The sequence below is a fragment of the Schistocerca nitens genome, chromosome 5, assembly GCF_023898315.1.
Source record: "Schistocerca nitens isolate TAMUIC-IGC-003100 chromosome 5, iqSchNite1.1, whole genome shotgun sequence".
NCBI lineage: Eukaryota > Metazoa > Arthropoda > Insecta > Orthoptera > Acrididae > Schistocerca > Schistocerca nitens.
The window spans coordinates 146,198,878-146,221,955 of record NC_064618.1 but is presented as its reverse complement, the minus strand read 5'-3'; the positions used below and the strand labels follow the sequence as shown (position 1 = coordinate 146,221,955).

The 23,078-nt window shown below is 35.8% G+C and overlaps 1 protein-coding gene across 1 annotated transcript in view; it reads right to left on the bottom strand.

The window, feature by feature from the left end:
* LOC126259259 (protein scarlet-like) overlaps positions 1–21,311 on the bottom strand; it is a 128,512-nt gene extending 107,201 nt beyond the window's left edge. Inside the window, exons 1-2 of the mRNA XM_049955894.1 lie at positions 21,094–21,311; positions 14,422–14,587 (exon numbers count right to left, since the gene is read on the bottom strand). Coding sequence (XP_049811851.1) covers positions 14,422–14,587; positions 21,094–21,156 — 229 coding nt within the window. The 5' untranslated portion in view covers positions 21,157–21,311. The remainder of the gene's footprint in view (positions 1–14,421; positions 14,588–21,093) is intronic.
* Positions 21,312–23,078: the final 1,767 nt, after the last annotated feature.

Genomic DNA, 23,078 nt, shown 5'->3' with positions numbered 1-23,078 from the left:
TTCTTGTATATTTTTAAAAATGGGGCAGATAAATTATGTCTTCGAATGCCTCAAACACTCATTTCTTCTTTCCCTGGAACTTATAGAATAGAATAGAATATTTTTATTAGCCTTTCAGTATTTTTCATACAATTGGCTTCGTCCAAGTTTACAGAGGGTTTTAGTTTCAGTACGATATTCAAATAGTTACAGAAAGGGGAGAAAAGGAACTAAAGACCTTTTCTTCAGCATTATGTAAAACGATGTTTTATACAGTAATTAAATACACACATAAGAAAAGAATCACAGCAAATAACTAGCTTATATAATATCATAACTTAGGTAAAACATATATTTTGATGATTAGTATCTAAGAATTCTTCAGTTGTATAGAATTCGTTGTTTTTTAGCCAGGTTTGCAATGTATTCTTATATTTATTTAGTGGTACTGTACGAGCTGAGCATGGTAACTTATTGAAAAATTTTATGCTTAAGTATTTATAGTTATTATGGACTACAGCAAGTCTTGTGGAAGGCAAGTCCAGCAGGTGACAGTTTCTTGTACTGTGTGCATGCACATCACATCTCATGTTCAATTTTTTCAGATTTTCTCTGGCATATATTAGACAGTTATATATGTACATGCTTGGCACTGTCATAACGCCAAGAGATTTAAAATAATTTCTGCAGGACTCTCTGGGTGCTAACCCCTTCATGCACCTGATTGCTTTCTTCTGCCATCTGAAAATACATTCAGCCCCTGGGGAGTTACCCCAAAGCAATATTCCATATTGCAGTTGGGAATGAAAAAAAGCATAGTATGAGTGGAGTAGCAATTGCTTGCTCACACTGTTTCTTAATTTATACAATAAGAAAAGTACTCGTGGTAGTTTACTACATAGATAATTAGTGTGTCCTTCCCATGAGAGCTTTTAGTCTACGATTAGTCCAAGTAATTTCACTGTTTTGTTTTCATTTTTAGTTACTTTGAGATTAAATATTATTTCTTCTGTTTTTGTTTTATTTATGCACAGTTGGTTAGCCTGACACCAGTAATTAGCCTTTGCATCATTTCTCTATTTTTGTCCAGTACACTCTGTATGTTCTCTCCTGTACTTATTAATGTCATATCGTCAGCATATAGTATGTTCTTACACGGTATGTAATTTGAGAAGTCATTAACATAGACAATGAACAGAAAAGGTCCACGAGCAGAGCCTTGGGATATTCCTCTTTCTATAGGGAGTATTTCTGACCTCTGCTTATTTGCATATACAAGTTGTAACCTACTGCTTAGATAAGATCTGAATAGTCAGAGTGTGTCATCTTCAATGCCATAGTATTTTAACTTTTTGATGAGTATGTCATGCGACACCGAGTCGAAAGCTTTACTTAGGTCAATAAATGTTCCAGACATTGATACCCTTTTTTCATACCCTTCATAAACATTGCTTACCAAAGCTTCTACTGCTTTTACAGTTGATAGATGTGACCTGAAGCCAAACTGTTGTTCATTTAAAATTTTGTTGGTTTCAAAATACCTGTATATCTGCTTATGCACACAATTTTCTACTAACTTGGATATGATTGGTACTATTGAAATGGGCCTGTAGTTATTTGGGAGGTTTCTTTCACTTTTTTATACACAGGCAATGTAACTGTGAGCTGAAGAGAGTCAGGGAATATTCCTTCATCAAGTACTCTGTTTGATAGTGAGAGAAGTGGCATTTCAATTTCTTTTGCTATACATTTAATGATGAGATTACTGAGTCCATAATAATCTTCTGTTTTGGAATTACTTAATTTGTTTATTGACTTACCAATATCATTTAATGTGATTCGGGTCCAAGTGAACTTCTCACTTCTTGTCTGTTTTGCACAAGTGAGCAATGCTTCTGCATCAGAGGCAGAATTGATGGGTGGGGTGGTGACGCTATTTACAAAATATTCATTGAGAATATTGCAGTCAATAGGGATACTCCTTTCTTTATTGGTATTATTAATTTCCCTTTTAATGACAGTTCAGGCAGCTTTACATTTATTTTAGAATTTAAAATATATTCATCATTTGCACAGCACTTAGCATTTTTTATTTCTAATCTGTAAAGGTTTCTCATTTTAGTGTAATTTTCCATGTCCCTATCACTGTTATGAGATTTGTCTTTCATAATCATCAGTAGTATTCTGAGTTTGTTAAGTTGTGGGGTGTACCACTTGTTAGCATTTTGTTGCTTATGAGTAATATTACTCTGGTACCTTTTGGTTACCAACGGGCATGTCATTTCTACTATATGCTTGATCTCTGTCAGGAAAATGGAAAAACATTTATTAATCATTTTCTTGCTATCCATTACATGAGTCCAATCCATTTCTTTTAACTGGTTTATCATTTTGTTTACATTGGATTCACCTAGATTTCTATATGTCACTTCTCTCTCTGTAGAACTGAAGGCTGACTTTTCTATTTGAAGCCATAGCCCTGCATGATCTGATATACCTAATTCTATTACATCACATTGTATGGAGTCTCTTTGTACATTGCTAATTATGTTATCAAGGCAAGCGTTCAGACTAGTAGGTTTTTTCATTGAGACAGTAACAGTTTAATGACTTCAGAGTGTTAATCATATGAATTATGTTTTTTCTCTTTGCTCTTATATCTATGTCAATATCACCTACAATTACAATTCTATACTGTTTATATTTTGACTGATTACTCCACAGTAAAACACTCAGGAGTTTGGCAGTTGTAGACACATTCAAGATCTACTTCTGAAAGTATCCTATTCATCCTAGGAAACTTGTATCACTGTGATAGACTTTGGTCTGGAAAATCTGAATAAATCTTGCCATCTCAGAAGTCAAACTCGTCCATGTTGTGTGACATATGTGAAAAATTCAACTGTTCCCTCCCAGAACTGGCATTTTTCACAGTTAATTTACTAGCCATATTCTGCTGCAGCTTTCAACATGTAATTAAATATAAATTTCTCAGGAGATAAAGTCTAAGAAACAGCATTTATAAAGTACTGGGAAACTGCAGGCCAATTTGATAATCCAGATGGATCTTTCTAAATGTGAAGCTGTTCCAGCTTTGTCATGAATGAAGTACACTTTTGGGATTTCTTTTCAACATCAATGTCAAAGAAGCTATTCTTGAGATCTAGTGTGAAAAACACTCATCCTGCTGTTTATGGGGCAGTGGATCATAGGTCTGTTTAATTTTCTATAATGTATAGAGAGACACAATGTTCTCTCTCTCTCTCTCTCTCTCTCTCTCTCTCTCTCTCTCTCTCTCTCTCTATCTATCTATCTATCTCTCCCTTTTTTTCCCCCCAACCTAAGTAACATATTCAAATGAATTTGGTTCAATAATTCTTTTATCAAGTTGCACCTAGACTTACAAGGGAACATTCCTAAGTGCAAATAAATGATCTTGATGGAACTTGGTGAGTGTGTAGAAGGGGCAAAATAATGCAACATGTATTTTTTTGTTTGTGTACAGTTTCACTTCTAAGGGGTAAAACTCACACTAAAAGATAATTTGACATATTATATTTAGAGGAAATATCATTGGAACAATGGTACATAAAAAATGTTTTCATATAAAAGTTGATGTGTAAGTAACATTTTTCAAAACTATATAAAATCAATTTTTTGCTTATCAGTAACTTTTCAAAATACCTCTCCATTATTAATTAACTTTGATAAATGAAAACCTTTGTTATAATAAAACTTAAAGAAGCTCTGAAGGCACATACAGCCATCTGTAATTAGGCTAGTTTCTATACACCATTTTTGGAAAACAAACTGTACACAATATGCTGTCAGAGTATTTTTAGTACAACTAATTAAAGCATGTAAACATTCATTTTTTGTGTACAGCTTATTTTACAAAAATAATGTTTCAGAAACCACCTTTATTACACACAGATGTATGTGGCTTGAAAGCCTCTTTAATTTAAGTTGTAACATTGTATTCATTTTTCAAAATGAATTGATGGTGGTGGGTTATTTTGCAAAATTTCAAATTATCACAAAAGCTGATTATACAGTTTTCAGAAACATTGACTGGGTATCAACTTTTACGCAAAAATTATTTTTTGTATGTCATCATTTTTAAGACATTCCCTCTAAACCGAATATGCCAAATTACAATTCAGGATGTGTTTTACCCCTTAATACTGCATTATTTTGTCCCCACTATACACACACGAAGTTTCATGAAGATAACTTTTTACACTTGAAAATGTTCCCTTATTTGTTGTCTTTCTTTCCTTCGTGGTGAGAATATTCTGGGTCTCGCATTGGTAGACTTTGCCTTTGCAAGAAAGTAATTAGTCATTAAACTTTGAACATGTTCCTTTGTATTCTCACTAACTGAGCTTTCAATAGCTAATTATGGTGTTTTTGTTATAGAGATACATGAGATGAACTTCCCCTTTCAGCTTCCTAAAAGTTTTTTTTCCCATATCCTCCCTAAATCTGTACCCCAGAACCATCAAGCACCTGCTGTTTTGTAAAATACTTGTAATAAAGTTGGTTTCCAAAGTAAATGAGCATTTTCACCCCTTGGCTCCATCATGCATTCATTTGGGATATGGGCAATTTTATAGCAATTGTTATAACCAATTGACCTATGGACATGGACACCAAAGTTTAAAACCTTTCAGTTTGGATCCCACAAACTGTGATTTTCTTGAAACTTTCTGGCAAATTAAAATTGTGTAACAGACTGGGATTCAAACCTGAAACTTTACCTTTTACAAGCATGTGTTCCACTGATTCAGCTATCCAGGCACAACTCCCAATCTGCGCCAACAATTTTTTACAATTATTCCACAGAGTTTTTGCTTTTGCTGAAATTATTTCACATTTCTATGCTATAAAACAGAACTTTTGTTTTCAAACTATCATCTTTCTCATATGGAATAGTGTCATAGTCAATATTGCCTTAGCTGGCAGTTCATTTCATTATAGAAAATACTCTTGAATAACTTCTTCTCTTTTCTTCTTTCACAGAGACTACAGTCTGTGAATGCTACAGCACTAATCTTCGTGTCAAATTCATCTTGAAAAGCTTTCCTAAGTGTAGCCCACTGTATAAGATCCTTCTTTCACTGAAGAAAGAGGCCAGCCCAGCCAGCAGCTCTTGTTTTTGCACCGTTAAAAAATGCTGTCTTCCCAGAAAGATCTAATTACTAACTGTATCTCTACTGATATCACCCTAAACAACTTAACAGTGCTCTCAGTGTCATGAAATGATAGCGAAAATTTGCATTGTTATTTACTTTTATCATTTTTTCCTGAACCCAAATCTTTTTTCCCCATTAGTAACCTGAATGTTGCATCATTACTCTTATGGGTAGCATCCTCATTATCATTTTCTTCACATTCTATATCATCATTCATTTTCACTGCAAGTTTTCTGTAATGCATACATAGTTACAAATTTTGCCAGTGATTTAATTATTTATTCTAGTATCTATATATTATATACTTCAATAGCTCCAAAGTCAGTATCTGAAAAGTGACATAGTGCCTTGAAGATAAAATTAAGATAGGTTTTGGGATACAAACACATAAGCATTTCACACTGTTGCAACAGATTTTCATTGGAAAGTGGTCATCTTCAGACTAAAGGCACATGTCACAATGGAAACTATTGCAGTATGTGCATTTAGTTTGAACATGGTATGCTGCTCAAAACCAGTTACAGCATCACAAAATTCTTGAGTGTTTGTATAGAAAAACATATGAAAATGAAAGATAAATAATTTATTAGTATCATGGTCACCACTGAACAAGGTGGCTCAGTGATTAGCACACTGGAATCACGTTCAGAAGTGACTGAGCACTTTCAAACCAACGAAGATCTTCAAAACAATGTCAATGCTCATTGGTGGCAACATTTTTTGAAGAGGGTATTGCAAAGCTTGTCCACAGGTACGTTAAACGTCTCAATCTTTTTGGTGATTATGTTGAAAAGTAACCATAAGTGTACCAAACTTTTGGTAATAAAATCATTGCTTTCTATGAACATGTCTTTTATTTATAGTCTATCTGAGGTTGAAAAAAAAATGGCCCTCGCAACTTGTTTTTTACATGTGATCATACTGCTAATACTTATCTCTCATTACTCTCGATGATGAGTCCACATTTTTTGCTTCTTTGGCATGCCATCTGTCTCATTATCAACAAAACTAGACATGCGTAGTTAGAGTCCTGCATTTACACACATCAAAAAAGAGTTTTGCATCACCTCGGTTCTGAGATTTCCAGAACCTGTACAGAAAATTGGAATACAGATCAACATAAACATCATTTCCCCTCTTTTTACTGCTCATGAAAACCACACATTGCTTGTTGTGCCACCATACAGCGAGAACTTCAGAGGTGGTGGTCCAGATTGCTGTACACACCTGCACCTCTCGTACCCAGTAGCACATCTTCTTCCACTGATGCATGCCTGTATTCATTGTGGCTTGTTATCCACATGTTCATCAAGGTACTCTTAGTTCAGATTGTCCCACTCCTCAATGGCGATTTGGTGTAGATCCCTCAGAGTGGTTGCTGGGTCACATCCTCCATAAACATCTCTTTTCAATCTATCCCAGGCATGTTCAATAGGGTTTGTGTCTGGAGAGCATGCTGGCCACTATAGTGATGTCGTTATCCTGAAGGAAGTCATTCACAAATTGTGCACGATAGGGGCGTGAATTGTCGTCCATGAAGATGAATGCCTCACCAATATGCTGCCGACAAGGTTGCACTATTGGTCGGAGGATGGCATTCACATATAGTACAAACATTACAGCACCTTCCATGGCCACCAGCAGCATATGTTGGCCCCACATAATGCCACCCCAAAACATCAGGGAACCTCCACCTTGCTGCACTCACTGGACAGTGTGTCTAAGGCATTCAGCCTGACTGGATTGCCTCCAAACACGTATCCGATGATTGTCTGGTTGAAGGCATATGTGACACTCATTGGTGAAGAGAATGTGATGCCAATCCTGAGGGGTCCATTTGGCATGTTGTTGGGCCCATCTGTACCACTCTGCACGGTGTCATGGTTGCAAAGATGGACCACACCATGGATGTTGGGAGTGAAGTTGTGCATCATGCGGCTTGTTGTGAACAGTTTGAGTCATAACACTATGTCCTGTGGCTGCATGGAAAGCATTATTCAAAACAGTGGCATTGCTGTCAGGTTCCTCTGAGCCATAATCTGTAGGTAGCAGTCATCCATTGCAGTAGTAGCCCTTGGGTGGTCTGAGCGAGGCATTTCATCAACAATTCCTGTCTCTCTGTATCTCCTCCTGTCTGATGAAAATCACTTTGATTCACTCCAAGACACCTGGACACTTCCCTTATTGAGAGCCATTCCTGGCACAAAGTAACAATGCGGATGCAATTGAACTGCGGTATTGACTGTCTAGGTATGGCTGAACTACAGACAACATGAGCCATGTACCTCCTTCCTGGTGGAATGACTGGAACTGATCAGCTGTCGGACCCCCTCCATCTAATAGGCACTGCTCATGCATGGTTGTTTAAATCTTTGGGTGGGTTTAGTGACATCTCTGAGCAGTCAAAGGGACTGCATCTGTGATGCAACATTCATAGTTAACATCTATCTTCAGGAGTTCTGGGAACCGGGATGCTGCAAAAATTTTTTTGTTGTGTGCATATTGTTCATTGTATTATTTTCTCCACTCTCTCTGTCTGTCTGTCTGTCACTCTCTCTCTCTCTCTCTCTCTCTCTCTCTCTCTCTGTCTCTCTCTCTCTCTCTCCACATATAGTGATCAGATGTCTTTGTCCATGGTATTGTTTGTATTTGACCCACTCTCTTCCATGATCAAATTAAACATAAATATTTAATAATGTAATTGTTGTTCATTATTTTGTTGTACATGTTTATGGTCACAGTAGACACATTTTTGTTTAACTGTCTAATATCTCTACTACCTTCAATGATATTTAATAAAGTATACCTTAAATTTATACCGGAATATTTATGGCTTCTAGTTATGCACTTTGTATTCATTTGTAGCTTGTTAAGTAATTTTATGCCAAAATAATGACCTTCAGGACATAACAAAAAATACAAATTAAATCACTAAAATAGAAAAACATTTAATGTTATAATAGTGTTTATAGTTATGTGAGAGCAACCTTTTAAGTTTTTACAAAAACAAATAAAATTTTGTGTAGTACAAACAATTTTTTCCTTTCTCAAATATTTGGCTTTAAAATTTGCACACTTTTGCATGCATCTGAATTAATTCTGTAAATGTTTTCCCATATGATGTTGATTCCTCGAAAACATGCTTTTGGAAAGATACAAAAACTTCTTGATGCGGTGAAAAATAAACATCCACATCTTGTTGTTGTTGTGGTCTTCAGTCCTGAGACTGGTTTGATGCAGCTCTCCATGCTACTCTATCCTGTGCAAGCTTCTTCATCTCCCAGTATCTACTGCAGCCTACATCCTTCTGAATCTGCTTAGTGTATTCATCTCTTGGTCTCCCTCTATGATTTTTACCCTCCACATGGCCCTCCAATACTAAATTGGTGGTCCCTTGATGCCTCAGAATATGTCCTATCAACCGATCCCTTCTTCTAGTCAAGTTGTGTCACAAATTTCTCTTCTCCCAAATTCTATTCAATACCTCCTCATTAGTTATGTGATCTACCCATCTGATCTTCAGCATCCTTCTGTAGCACCACATTTCGAAAGCTTCTATTCTTTTCTTGTCTAAGCTATTTATCGTCCACGTTTCACTTCAATACATAGCTACACCCCATACAAATACTTTCAGAAACGACTTCCTGACACTTAAATCTATACTCGATGTTAACAAATTTTTCTTCTTCAGAAATGCTTTCCTTGCCATTGCCAGTCTACGTTTTATATCCTCTCTACTTCAACTGTCATCAGTTATCCTGCTCCCCAAATAACAAGACTCCTTTACTACTTTAAGTGTTTCATTTCCTAATCTAATTCCCTCAGCATCACCTGCTTTAATTCGAATACCTTCCATTATTCTCATTTTGCTTTTGTTGATGTTCATCTTATATCCTCCTTTCAACACACTGTCAATTCCATTCAACTGCTCTTCCAAGTCCCTTGCTGTCTCTGACAGAATTACAATGTCATCAGCGAACCTCAAAGTTTTTATTTCTTCTCCATGGATTTTAATACCTACTCCGAACTTTTCTTTTGTTTCCTTTATTGCTTGCTCAATATACAAACTGAATAACATCGGGGAGAGGCTACAACCCTGTCTCACTCCCTTTCATCCACTGCTTCCCTTTCATACCCCTTGACTCTTATAACTGCCATTTGCTTTCTGTACAAATTGTAAATAGCCTTTCACTCTCTGTATTTTACCCCTGCCACCTTCAGAATTTGAAAGAGAGTATTCCAATCAACATTGTAAAAGCTTTCTCTATGTCTACAAAGGCTAAAAATGTAGGTTTGCCTTTCCTTAATCTTTCTTCTAAGATAAGTGATAGGGTCAGTATTGCCTCATGTATTCCAACATTTCTACGGAATCCAAACTGATCTTCCCCTAGGTCGGCTTCCCATTTCATCTTCATCTACATCCTCTCCCATTTCCATAAAATTGTCCTCAAGTACATCGCCCTTGTATAGACCCTCTACATACTCCTTCCACCTTTCTGCTTTCCCTTCTTTGCTTAGAACTGGGTTTCCATCAAAGCTCTTGATATTCAATGCAAGTGGTTCTCCTTTCTCCAAAGGTCTCTTTACTTATCCTGTAGGCAGTATCTGTCTTACCCCTAGTGAGATAAGCCTCTACATCCTTACATTTGTCCTCTAGCCATCCCTGCTTAACCATTTTGCACTTCCTGTCAATATCATTTTTGAGACATTTGTATTCCTTTTTGCCTGCTTCGTTTACTGAATTTTTATATTTTCTCCTTTCATCAATTAAATTCAATATTTCTTCTGTTACCCAAGGGTTTCTTTTTACCTATTTGATCCTCTGCTGCCTTCACCATTTCATCCCTCAAAGCTACCCATTCTTCTTCTACTGTATTCCTTTCCCCCATTCCTGTCAATTGTTACCTTACGCTCTCCCTGAAACTCTGTACAACCTCTGGCTCTTTCAGTTTATCCAGGTCCCATCTACTTAAATTCCCTCCTTTTTGCAGTTTCTTCAGTTTTAATCTATAGTTCATAACCAATGGATTGTGGTCAGAGTCCACATCTGCCCCTGGAAATGTCTTACAATTTAAAACCTGGTTCCTAAATCTCTGTCTTACCATTATATAATCTATCTGATACCTTTTAGTATCTCCAGCGTTCTTCCATGTATACAACCTTCTTTCATGATTCTTAAACCAAGTGTTAGCTATGATTAAGTTATGCTCTGCGCAAAATTCTACCAGGCGGCTTCCTCTTTCATTTCTTAGCCCCAATCTGTATTCACCTACTATGTTCCCTTCTCTACCTTTTCCTACTCTTGAATTCCAGTCACCCATGACTATTAAATTTTCGTCTCCCTTCACTACCTGAATAATTTCTTTTATCTCATCATACATTTCATCAATTTCTTCGTCATCTGCAGAGCTAGTTGGCATATAAACTTGTACTACTGTAGTAGGCGTGGGCTTCGTGTCTATCTTGGCCACAATAATGCATTCACTATGCTGTTTGTAGTAGCTTACCCGCATTCCTATTTTTTTTATTCATTATTAAACCTACTCCTGCATTACCCCTATTTGACTTTGTAGTTATAACCCTGTATTCGCCTGACCAAAAGTCTTGTTCCTCCGGCCACCAAACTTCACTAATTCCCACTATATCTAACTTTAACCTATCCATTTCCCTTTTTAAATTTTCTAACCTACCTGCCCGATTAAGGGATCTGACATTCCACGCTCCGATCCGTAGAATGCGTTTTCTTTCCCCTGATAACAACGTCCTTTTGTGTAATCCCCGCCCGGAGATCCGAATGGGGGACTATTTTACCTCTGGAATATTTTACCCAAGAGGACGCCATCATCATTAACCATATAGTAAAGCTGCATGCCCTCGGGAAAAATTACGGCTGTAGTTTCCCCTTGCATTCAACCGTTCGCAGTACCAGCACAGCAAGGCCGTTTTGGTTAGTGTTACAAGGCCAGATCAGTCAATCACCCAGAGTGTTGTTCCTGCAACTACTGAAAAGGCTGCTGCCCCTCTTCAGGAACCACACATTTGTCTGGCCTCCAACAGATACCCCTCCGTTGTGGTTGCACCTACGGTACGGCTATCTGTATCGCTGAGACACGCTAGCCTCCCCACCAACGGCAAGGTCCATGGTTCATCCACACAGTTTCTATTATTTGTTTGACATAAGGGAACAATAGGAGGTCATTAGGCAATAAAACAGTTGAATACAGGCCATGAGGCATTAATACTTTCTTCATCAATTAGTCAGTTGTCAGAGGTGTCACGTTGACAAGTGCCATTGTCAAGACGAAGAATGCTGCAACATTTTCAGTTGGTTTAGCTAATTCATTGATGACTTAGGACAAAGAAATTGTTGTATATTATCTAGCTTCAACCTTCTAAACCAATGGCAGTAACATGCTCAATGAAACAAAGATACAAGTGGGTTTACTTCATCTTGGAATACCCAAGTGCTTCTTAGTTTGTAGCTCATACACATGACTCTTTTTCACAGCTAAATAAGAATTCAGTTGCAAATGCACCATAAACTTTGACATGCTCATATGTCTGAACCATAGTAAGGCAAGCAGTGATCCACTTCATGATTTGCACAACTTATTTTGGATGACACTTGTGAAATTCATCATTGAGATAAATAAAACCATGATGAAATTCTACAAATCAGTTGTAAAAGGTCTTTTCTGAAGGTGACTGATATTCAGAAGTTGAAACATGTGATCTGAGATATAATTCTAGAGTTAAACCTTTACGAATATTACATTTCCTAAATACATTGAATGAGTTAATGGTGTGAGAACTAATCGCAGCCATCAATGAAGGACTAGAAGTCCAAAAAGGTATAAAATCTTGTAAAACATCTTGTAACTGTCTTTAAAAACAGCTAAAGACATCTCAGAGTAGTCTACAATGCTCTAAAACTCTTGTTTTCAAAATACAAAATTCATACAAAGGGCCACTTATCTGGTCTCATCAATGTAATCTGTATGAGAAAAAATTCTTACACAATGACTGCAGTTGTATCTAACTAATTTCCTTGTAATACAAAGCACACAAAGATGTTTTGATTGGCAGTGTGGTAGAATAATAATTGAAATATTTGTCAGTCCTAGTGTGCCTTCTCCTTTGAGAGTTTCTAAAGGATGTTTTCAGATGCTCTGTGCCTGATGTCCTTCTGCTGTCTTCTTACCCCTGTGATCAGTATCAGCCTTCATCAGGTGTTTCCTTTTATATAACATTTTATGTGGAGGTGCTGTTGAGCTGTGTCAATGTTTTCTGCACTTTTCAACCCACTGCGTTCAACTTTATGAGCATTACACACACACACTGTACATATGTGTAGGAACAGATCCTGACTACACTGTTAATTTTGCTCTAGTTTTTGAGCTAGTTATTTCATTTGTGACTATTTTCTTTGAATAGTAAGAACTACTACATTTGACCTTGTTCACCCACTTTTTAAAGTTGGTTATGAACTAATAATACGAAATTAATCCAAAGGGGTAGTCAATTAGTGATTCTCCTGACTGTGTACCTCTTTTTATTTATTCACTCATTGTATTCCAACAGATCCCCTTAAGAAGGAGAATCTTTAGAGATATGGAACAACTCAAGTTATATGTTAACATAAGACACAGATATCATAGAAATTAAGTCTGTACACAATATTAACAATAAGCTATCACTAGAGTACTTTATTCTGTGCACACTTTTGCCATCTAAATATAATCAAGTAAATTAGTACAGAAGTTGCTACTTTGAAAATAGCTGCTGTCTCCTCAGTTTTATTATGCAGGGTGATCCTTATTATTGTTTAAAAATCCTTGAAGTGACATAGATGACGCTGGGACAATTTAATGCAAGATACATGGGGTCACCAATGTCAAGAAATACCCCAAAAATGGATGAGAAATGTTGAACATGTGATGTCACCAGATGACACACCTCACCACACATGGAGTGGTTGGGTTTGGAGTGACTGAGTGATGCAATACTTGCATTTGAGCAAACAGTGCAAATTTTGAACACCTTCTTTAAATGTGATCTGTTTTAAATAAAGAAGTTGTAAAATTATTGTCCTCACTGTAATCAAGAAAAAGTTGTTCTTATTTTGTGTTTCTTTCCTTTTATACCTTATTTTTATTTACAAATATCATTTAGCAAAGAAAACATATGTCATTTACTGGGTGATGCAATTCAAAAGCTTATATTAATTTATTTATGATACAGTACGGTAGGTTTTTGTTGTGCTGTACTTTGCAATAAAACAATGGAGACCATGAGAGCAATAAATAAAATAATAAATCTTAGCATAATATAAACATGTAGCTATTTAACACATTGAGAAAAATACTGCCTGCCAGATAAAAGACTTGAACCTTAAGCCCCACGTGCTAATGTTGCGCATGTGAGCTCAGAGCCACACCACCACACATGCCTCAGTTGAAACTTTTGGTCTGCCACACCTGATCCTTGCAACCCAAGTCAAGTAGAAATACTTGATTTGTGACAAAATACTTGACTTGAGATAAAATACTTGACTTGTGATAAAATCACATGTTCAACATTTGTCATCCACTTTTGGGGTATTTCCCAACAATTGCAACCCCATATGTCTTGTATTAAATTAAGTATCTCAGTATCATCTACCTTGTTTCTGCAGTTTTAAATGTTAATAAGAATAGCTGTTGTTTATCTCCTATTAGTAGTTAATATTTACTTCCTTACAATGGTATTTTTTCAAAGAAATATTTTTTGCATTTATAAATAATGGATCCTATTTATAGTATGTTATTACCTGTCACCTAGCTTTACAACAAATATTGTTACTTTCCATGTGGGTAACAGAAACTTTCAGTCCCTGGATCTAGGTATTCAAATAATTTCTAGAAGGAGCATAAGAAAAACATGTTCCATGTTAACGTACATTTTGATTCGTTCTCTTTCCCTGGAGAGTTTCCTTTGTGGTTGGACCTATGTAAGATAATGAATTAATGCTGGAGTGTAATAATACAGCTACACCACAGCATCAAACAGTATGTATGTATAAAAGTGGTCTCTGGTCTGAAGAAAAGAGATTCCAATCTATCACTGCTTGTTATGTGCTTATGTGATGTTTGCTGTCATGCCTACAAGATGAGTGTGGTGTATTATCTCAGCCATTATTTACAGTCCACCAAAGACTTTTCAGTAGTGTAATAAAGATATGAAATAAAATCACATATATGTGCCTCACCATTATTCAACACACACGTATAATCATTTATGCTCTTCCTCCAGGGGATTAGATTTTTAATGTATGTCTTACTGTCAGCAATATCTTTCTTGTATTTGACAGTGATGTTGTACCAAGCTAAATCAAAGGACTCAGTAGATTCTTGTTTGAGTAATCCTGTGGCTTCCTAGAACAAAAAGAATATAAGTGCCGGTCTTATCTATGAAACAACACATTTCACGTTATACACAAAAAGAAAGTTGCAATTGTTGAACACCATGAAGTAAAATATGACAAACAGAAATAAAAACAGAATACATAGTGTTAAATTTCAAGGAAACTCATACAAAATGAAACTAAATTAATTTTATACTATTTCATTAATAAACAGCATATATTTAATTAATTAAGTGAAAGTTTCAGTTGAAGCAGTTGTATCACAGCCAAATTGTTAGTATTTATTTATTCATCCAGAGATTATCTCACAACGATAAGCATTTGTCATTAAAATACAATGAACCCCGATAGTTCAGTATATCCTAATGATCATCTGTCATATGATTGTTACTGAGGGGTGGGAAGCCATACTTTCTGGTGTCAGGATATCATAGCTGCTCTACAACCTAGGCACTGTGGGTTTAATTGGCAGGCAAGACAGACAGGCACCTGTCAAAGGTGAGGATAGCCACAGCAAAATAGATGGAGTCCAGGAAAACTCTTTATTGCTTTATCAATCCAGGTAAGATACAGATGCACACTCTCATTTTGCCAGTACAGCCTGGAATTGATTTACAGCATCTTGTTGTGGGTGTGGTGGTGGCAGCTATCCCTGAAGGCATTGCATGCTGCTGGGAGGCAGCACATTGGCAAAGCACTGAGTAGTGCTGGCAGTGGCCAACTGAAGCTAGTGTAGCGTTCATGCAGGTTGACTGCAGTTACAATAGCCAGCAGCAACCTGCTATAGGCTCCTAGGATTCCTTGGGTAATGCAGTAGCATCAGTCCTTGGACCCCAAATAATGTGTCCAGTGGCTGGCAGGAAGAGGCTGTCTCACATGATGCATGGCTCTGCTAAACTCTGTTACTGAACTCTTTGTTGTCAGTGGACCATCGAGTCTCCCTATTTGCAGCATCGTCATGCTGAATTGCTTTACTTTGTGTCAGCAATGATCGATGCAGTGCTACATTATGTGTCTTTACCAGTCTTTCCACACACAGATGTAATGCCATGGGTGTTTAACAGATCAGATGTGTCATTAGCGATGTTCTTTAAGGATGGTAAGTGGATTTTAATGTCCCAAACTTCCTACATGTCACAGCAGTCTACTCACACAATAGCGATATAGGTACGCATGGATTATATAAGTATGTTTATGCAATGATAGGACAGGTAGTCACCCATGAACTTTCTGAAGGAATCATCCTAGCATTTGCCTGAAATTATTTAGGGAAACCTAAATGAGTATTTTAGTGAATACTAGTGTATCTAATCAAATGTTTCTGATAAATGTTTCCCTCAGATAATTTTCCTCGATTCATTATTCATCCCTCAAGGTTCTTCTTCATGATGAGGTATGTATAACATGATGAATTAATGAATGTATGTGTACAAAACAAATGAAATAATGAAATGTAAACAGATAGATGTAAAATCTATCCACTAAAAGGTGGGAAGGGAACACACACACAAAGGGATTTAACTTTTACAAGCTTTCAGAGCCAGTGGCTCCTTCTTCTGGCAAAAGAGTTGAAGGGAAAGGAAGAGGAGTGAAGGAAAAGGACTCGAGAGGTTTAGGGAAAGGGGTACAATTCAGAAAAGTCACCCAGAGCCCCGGGTCAGGGGAGACTTACTGGATGGGATGAAAAGGAAAGACTGATTGTTGGGACTGCACTGGATGAGATTTGAAAACCTGAGAGCTTAAATGTGGAAGACAGGATAATATGGAAGACAGAGATTACTATTAAAACATTGTAAACTAGTTAAGAGGAGTGAAAACTAAGTGCATTGTATGTAAAGAGCTACACTGTACATTGTCTGTAACTTTAATAGGTGAATTACACAGTTTCTTGGGCTTGCCAAATTTTTATTGACATTTTGTGCACAATCATGCATTGTTGGTACTGGCTCCCCACAAAATGCTGAAAGGTTCATGTAAACGTGGAGACACTTTGAAGGGAACTGATAAACAGAAAACATCTGTCATCAGAGTGAAAGCTGCTATTTCAGAGGCTACGTCATTAGTTCATCCTCATCCTGACTCAACTCGTGCAGTTATGGTGCATGTATCATCAACTGCCATTGGAGTCAAATTACAACAATAAACACATCATAATTACCAAACCCTACTTCTTTGTTGAGTGGATTGCCCACATTGGCATCCCCTCTCCAGCAATACGAAAAAAGACAAACATTTCAAGCTATACCTCTTTAAATCAGTTTCAGCATTACTTGTCATGAACTGAATTTGAAACTGTTCCTACAACAGTGTTGCCCTTGGAATGGCTCTACCCGACAGTTTAACACCTCACTTGGATGCCATGCCGCAATGCATTGGACTTGCAGCCCCTTTACTGTCTTACTAGATCTCAAAATTAGTGTATAAAAAGACAATTCAACTGCCTCGAGAGTTCTTCATTACATGTAAAATAATAATACTGCAGCCTCAGACTTTGCACAGTATCTATGCTCACAGATTTGTAAGCTCTGCCCAATTGTTTCAAAAGAACATTCTATGCAAAGAGAGTTCATTTTCTATAGCTTACAGTCATGCAAACAGATTTTTGATGAACGCAACACTATTCAAAAACCTTTCCAGCCACTTTATGATGATCCATATGTAGCATACCACAACAGAACATTTCAGTTCAGTTCAATTCAATTCAATTTATTATCACCAATTTTATCATAGCAAGACACAGGAATTGTCATATGGAAAGAGAGAGAGATAGAAAGAAAGCACAATTTATATTTTTAACAATTAAGGGAAATAACATTTTCTTAATTACACTTTAACATTTTCTTGATTACTCTTCACACATTCTGTCTCCTTTTTACATGAAAGATGAAAAAAAAAAGAAGGTTTATATAAAGGTTTATACAAAAAAGATTCCATTAAGGGAAATAACATTTTCTTAATTACCTGAACACTTAACATTTTCTTGATTACACTTTACATATTTTGTCTTCTTTTTACATACAAGATGAACCAAACAATGGTTGGAGTTTGATATCAGTGGGTCTTCTGTCATAATATACACTGACTGACTTATGACAGTCAATTCATCTTTTGCAACAAAACATTTATTGTTATTTTAACCAAACAGGTTTCACCTAATTTTATCAAGCACCTTCAATGGTTTTTATGTCTCCAATACTTTACAAGTGTCCTGTGGTTCTTCTGCAGCACTTATGGTTTCAGATTACATTGATAAATTTTCAGTCAACTGAATATCACAACTTAACTGTTCACTGCATTTAATCTTGCTGCTAGAGCTTTGCAGTGCAATTGACCTTGCTGCTAAATCTTTTTGAAACTTACAATAAATTGCCACAAATCTGCTCAGACCATCCCATTAAATTTTCATAAAGTAAAACTGAAAAACTATTTAACACTCAACCAATCTAAATCATGTAAAAGAATTCTATGAGCTGAGCAATACCAATATCAGTTTGCAATATAATAATTATAGTCATGATCTTACTTAGTATTCCTATGTACACTGATTATTAGCTCATAAGATGATAACTATATTTGCTGCATTTTAATTCTTCTTGCATATGAATTTATTGTAATTTATTAATTGTATATAAATGAATGTCTATTTAATCACTGTTTTTACTGTTTCTGAATTTATTAAGGCTTTAAAAAATGAAAAATAAACCCTCAGATTCAATGCATATTTCTGTGTCTAACTGCTTGTGTTGCTTCAGTGATTGCTGAACAGCCATCGTGTTTCATTATCAGTATTATATTTCTGTCACCTATCAGAAAATTAACATTTCTGATGATATCAAGAAATAATATGCTTGCATTCACTCATTCATATATTCATTTGTTAATACACATTATTCCATGAATCTCATCATGATAGGAGCTTTCAGGGATGTGGAATGAATTACATTATACATTTAGTCAAACAAAAATTTTCAGAGTCTAAAATCATGTCACACACATCATTTGTCATGTGCATTCATGAACCTCATGTAGAAACCTGTTCAAAAATCTGGATATGCTAACTATTACTTCTCAGTTATTTATTCTACAACAAAATTTGTTGTAAAAAATATATCTCTTTTCCTACAAACAGCTCAGTTCACAAAATCAGTACTATGAGCAAGAACAATCTACATAAAGGGTTAAAGGTACTTTAGTTCTGATGCTTCAAACAAAGCATTTACATAACTTCACTCAAAAGACTATCAGTTGTCAATATGCTGCAAAAGTCAAAACCTGTTTAATACAAAATTAGAGTTATGCAGAATTTACATTCATGAGTCCTTATACTTCATTTAATACTGAACAATACTTCTCTGGTGATAGAATGGTGTTTACCTAGGCAGCAACTCAGAGCCAATGAAAACAGTGGTAACTCTATTATTTTACTACACTCTCTTCTAATGTTGATTGTCTGCAATTCTGTATTAATTTTATTGTTGTAATTTTATCATTCCAGTCTCGGAAACTGACATACAGATGGGAGAACAGTGTGCTGACCACCTGCCCCTCCATACCCGCATCCAGTGACGCCTATGGGCTGAGGATAACATGACGGCCGGTCAGTACCATTGGGCCTTCATGGCCTGTGTGGGAGGAGTTTAGCTTCTTTTACTTTTTAAATTTTATCATAAGCTTAATGCTGTCCATCCAGCCATGGCTGGTGAATGACATAGAACTTAAAGTAATGATAATTGTATAAGGAGTGGTTAATTAAGTGTTCTTTTACATTGTTTCTGAATGTCTGGGACTTTCAATATCTTACCTGATGTCTACTGATAGTCAGCTACAGACTTTTGCATCACAAAATAAAAATCCATTCTGAAGCCTAGATAATTGTGAATTAGTTACAAGCCTCTATGCTTACTATCATGTCTGACTATGATATACTTGAGTTTACTCAGTGGCCATTATACAAAAGTCATCATTACAGTCTGATGTTTTCCATTACCCTGTTTTCTTAGTAAGATGGGGCAGAGTTTAACACTGAATTGCTATTTAGAAAGAAATAGGATTAAAATTCCTATTCAATTAACCTAAATTGGGTTTTCTTTGGTTTCTGTAAACCACTTTCAGCAACTTCTGGAATAGTTGTGTCAATAATGAAATGGATGATTTCCTGTCCTTGGCCACTTAGGCTAGTGTTTCATTTTCAAAGATCTTGCTGGTGATGAAACATTACACTCTAAACTTCTCTTCATACTGCAGTTAATTTTAGTCTCATGGTAAGGTGGCAGACAAATTTCTGTTACTGTTGTGCCAGAACTGCTGTTCATGGAATGTGTATAAACAGGGAGATGGAGAGGAAGAGGGAGATGGATATGGAGAGAAGCAGCAGCAAAGTGAAAATCTTCCATTGTTTTTCCTCAATTTTCTAAATAAACATAGAATAACTGTTTTTGGTCACAAATAATATGATAGTGTTTGTATTAGTGTAACAGTACCAAATCTGCTAAGACTATATTCTGAAACCATGGACGAATACCATGCAGTGGTCCTGTGTCTTGCTTTGATGTTAAATATGTCCTTTGTGAAATGCCATAATTAAGATTGAGTAAGTTATTGTCTAAAATTAGTAAAAGGAAAATATAAAGTGCACAATTTTACGTACTATAGTCACTGACTTGAGACATTGTTTGACAGAAAATAGCATTATTAAGCTGATGTAGGTGATTTTGGAACTCTGACTTTTAGTGTAATGTCCTGCCTCTCATAATTTAGAAGAACCTGAGCTATTCAGCCACTTAATACTTGTTCATTATGAAATAGTAGGGTAAGTATTATAATATATTATTTGTGAGAGATGAAGTATATTGCATTTTAATACAGTTTTGTAATATTTGTATACTCATATAGTGTGCACTGCACTGTCTGTTTTTCTTTTAAATTCTTATACTGAATTTTTGGTGGATACATATATAATGACTGATCTGACATTAGTGTTGCCAGGAATACAGGCTTATGGACCAGCAATGACAAGCCATTATTGTGTATTAAGGAAACAACAGAGCAAGTATGTAGTATTATTCAGATACTAGACCTAATTAGTAATCAACTTCCAGTTTGGATTTTTGTAAGATGTTTAGGAAAGTATATTTGACACTGTAGATGTATTCATGCATAGATGACCAAGAACAGTTATCCTGATGGAATTTTATGTTGCCTTAGTGTTGCCTTCATATAGATATGAACACTATGTGTCAAAGAATGGAGTGTTGCGATATCAATTAAGCCTTCTAGAACATTTCATGTCTCACAACAGCAACAGTGATTTCTCTGTCACTTTACCATAACTAAGGTATGAAGCTAAAAAAAAAGCCCTAGAATACAGTCTTATAAATGTTATGTGTATTACAATCAAAGCACATACATATACATCAGTTTATCATGTGAAATTCAGTTGTTCTAAGCAGATGGGCACCAAAGAAATAAAATAAAAGCGAATGTTTTGGTTTCTACATTTAGTTAGATTTAACTTACAGTGACAACAACTGCTTCACTGCACTGTGCCCTGCTGACTTGCTGTGTAGGATTGAGATGCATTTTTTAAAAAGAATTTTACTTGTTTAAATAATTTGAGGAGTGAAGAGTCCCCCCTTCTATGCCTCCTTTCAGTCTTTAAAAGTGGTTAAAATGTTGAAACTCTACAATAAATGACATGCATGCATTTTTGTCAGGTACAGATAGATGCTGTGGCTTTCAAATACACTAAGTTAACACTCATGAAGCACAGCTAACTTGCTGTGAGGTGAATGAGATTGTCTGAAGAATGCTGCATACTTATGCTGTCAGATAAAATGTAAACCTCAAGATAAGATAGGTACTGTTTGACGAACTTCAAGCAGTGTTAAGCAACAAGGCATGCTGGGGCCACACTGTGCAGTTACATTACTTCTCTTCAGAAGAAGAATATTTTTATCTTAATCATTAAATCAAGAAATTTAGAGACAAGTGTGAACACAATATTTCTGAAATATTGGGACTTATAGCCGATATCAGTAGACACTATAAGAGAAAATAAATTTACTTACCATTGACTTATCTAAGGATGAGGCTTTAGAAGAATGTTATGCACTTTACATAAATTTTGTATAACTTTGTCACATACAATGCAAGTATACATGTTATTCTGACTGTGAAAATATTTCAGTCAAAACTGTAGATAGTGCACTCTTTAATTCATTCATTTATTCTTACACTGTGTTTCATAGTAAAGAGTATAAAACAGTGTAAGTAAGTAAAGCCATTTAAAAGTAATTATTATTAAGTAAAAAACTTAAAAAATGTAGAAAAAGAAATTACTCATTTCATGAAATTTTAAGACAAGACATTTTAATGTTTGAGCAATAATATTTTGAGAGACTTATGCACTCACCTAAAAACAAAAGAGTAGTCAAAATCCACTGGGACTTTCACTGACAGAAAACTAATGATAAGAGTTAGTGACAGGCAAAACTTACGCAAAAAAAAAAGAAAATATCCATGAAAGTAATTAGTGTTGTGAGGCTTTTTAGTAAAGAAAAATCTACCCAAGGAAGCAACAGCAGATGGAAATGTATAGAAAAGCATAAAATTGCTACCTTCCAGATCCTTCTTCCATCATCAAATTACTGAGTCAAAGAGCCATGCAAATATGGAAAGTAGAAAGACAAGCACTGAGGGACAATAAATTTGGGTTGGTAAAACCAGCTATCCATTGTGTACCTCTCACTGTTCTCTCCAGTAGGATGAAAACATTTTGATTTTCCTTCAAATATGACACTGTCCTTTCACACATTGCTCCATGTTCCAGAAGGAGGACCACTCCATTTGTGGTGCCTGTGGCACATGAGTCACTCTGTGTGACATTTTCACTGAGATGGGAGATCAGAAGCAATCAGTACATGAGGATATGCTTTCTATTTTAACTGTCAATGAGACAAGTAGTAAAACTTCAAAAAATTTATATAGTATTGGACTCTGGCCAAAGCTAGCAGGAGGCTTCTGCGTATTGACAAGTACCTTAATCATTCTTTTTTAGAGAGTGATCAGCAATCCACTTTTATTTATTGTACTATGTTACATCTTACATTCTTTAATTTTTCAGTTTTATTGAAAGTTAGAATCCACAAATAACTGTTTTAAAAAAGAGAGAGAGAATGTGTGTGTGTGTGTGTGTGTGTGTGTGTGTGTGTGTGTGTGTGTGTGTGTGTGTGTGTGTCCAAAGCTGTGCCTACAACAAGCTATTGCAGCATATTATTCTCTCATAGCCCTCTTTTGTAACTGAAAAATATGAATTGCTTGCTCTCTACAGTCAATGCACAATACTCAACTGAGCACTGAAATAGCAACAAATAAGCAAAATTCCCTTATAACAAATATTCCCTTACTGATTTTATAAATCATTTTTCTATATCCCAAGACAGTTAAGAATCAGTTTTTATCAAAAAGAAATTAACACTACCCACATTGGTTCTATTAGCATT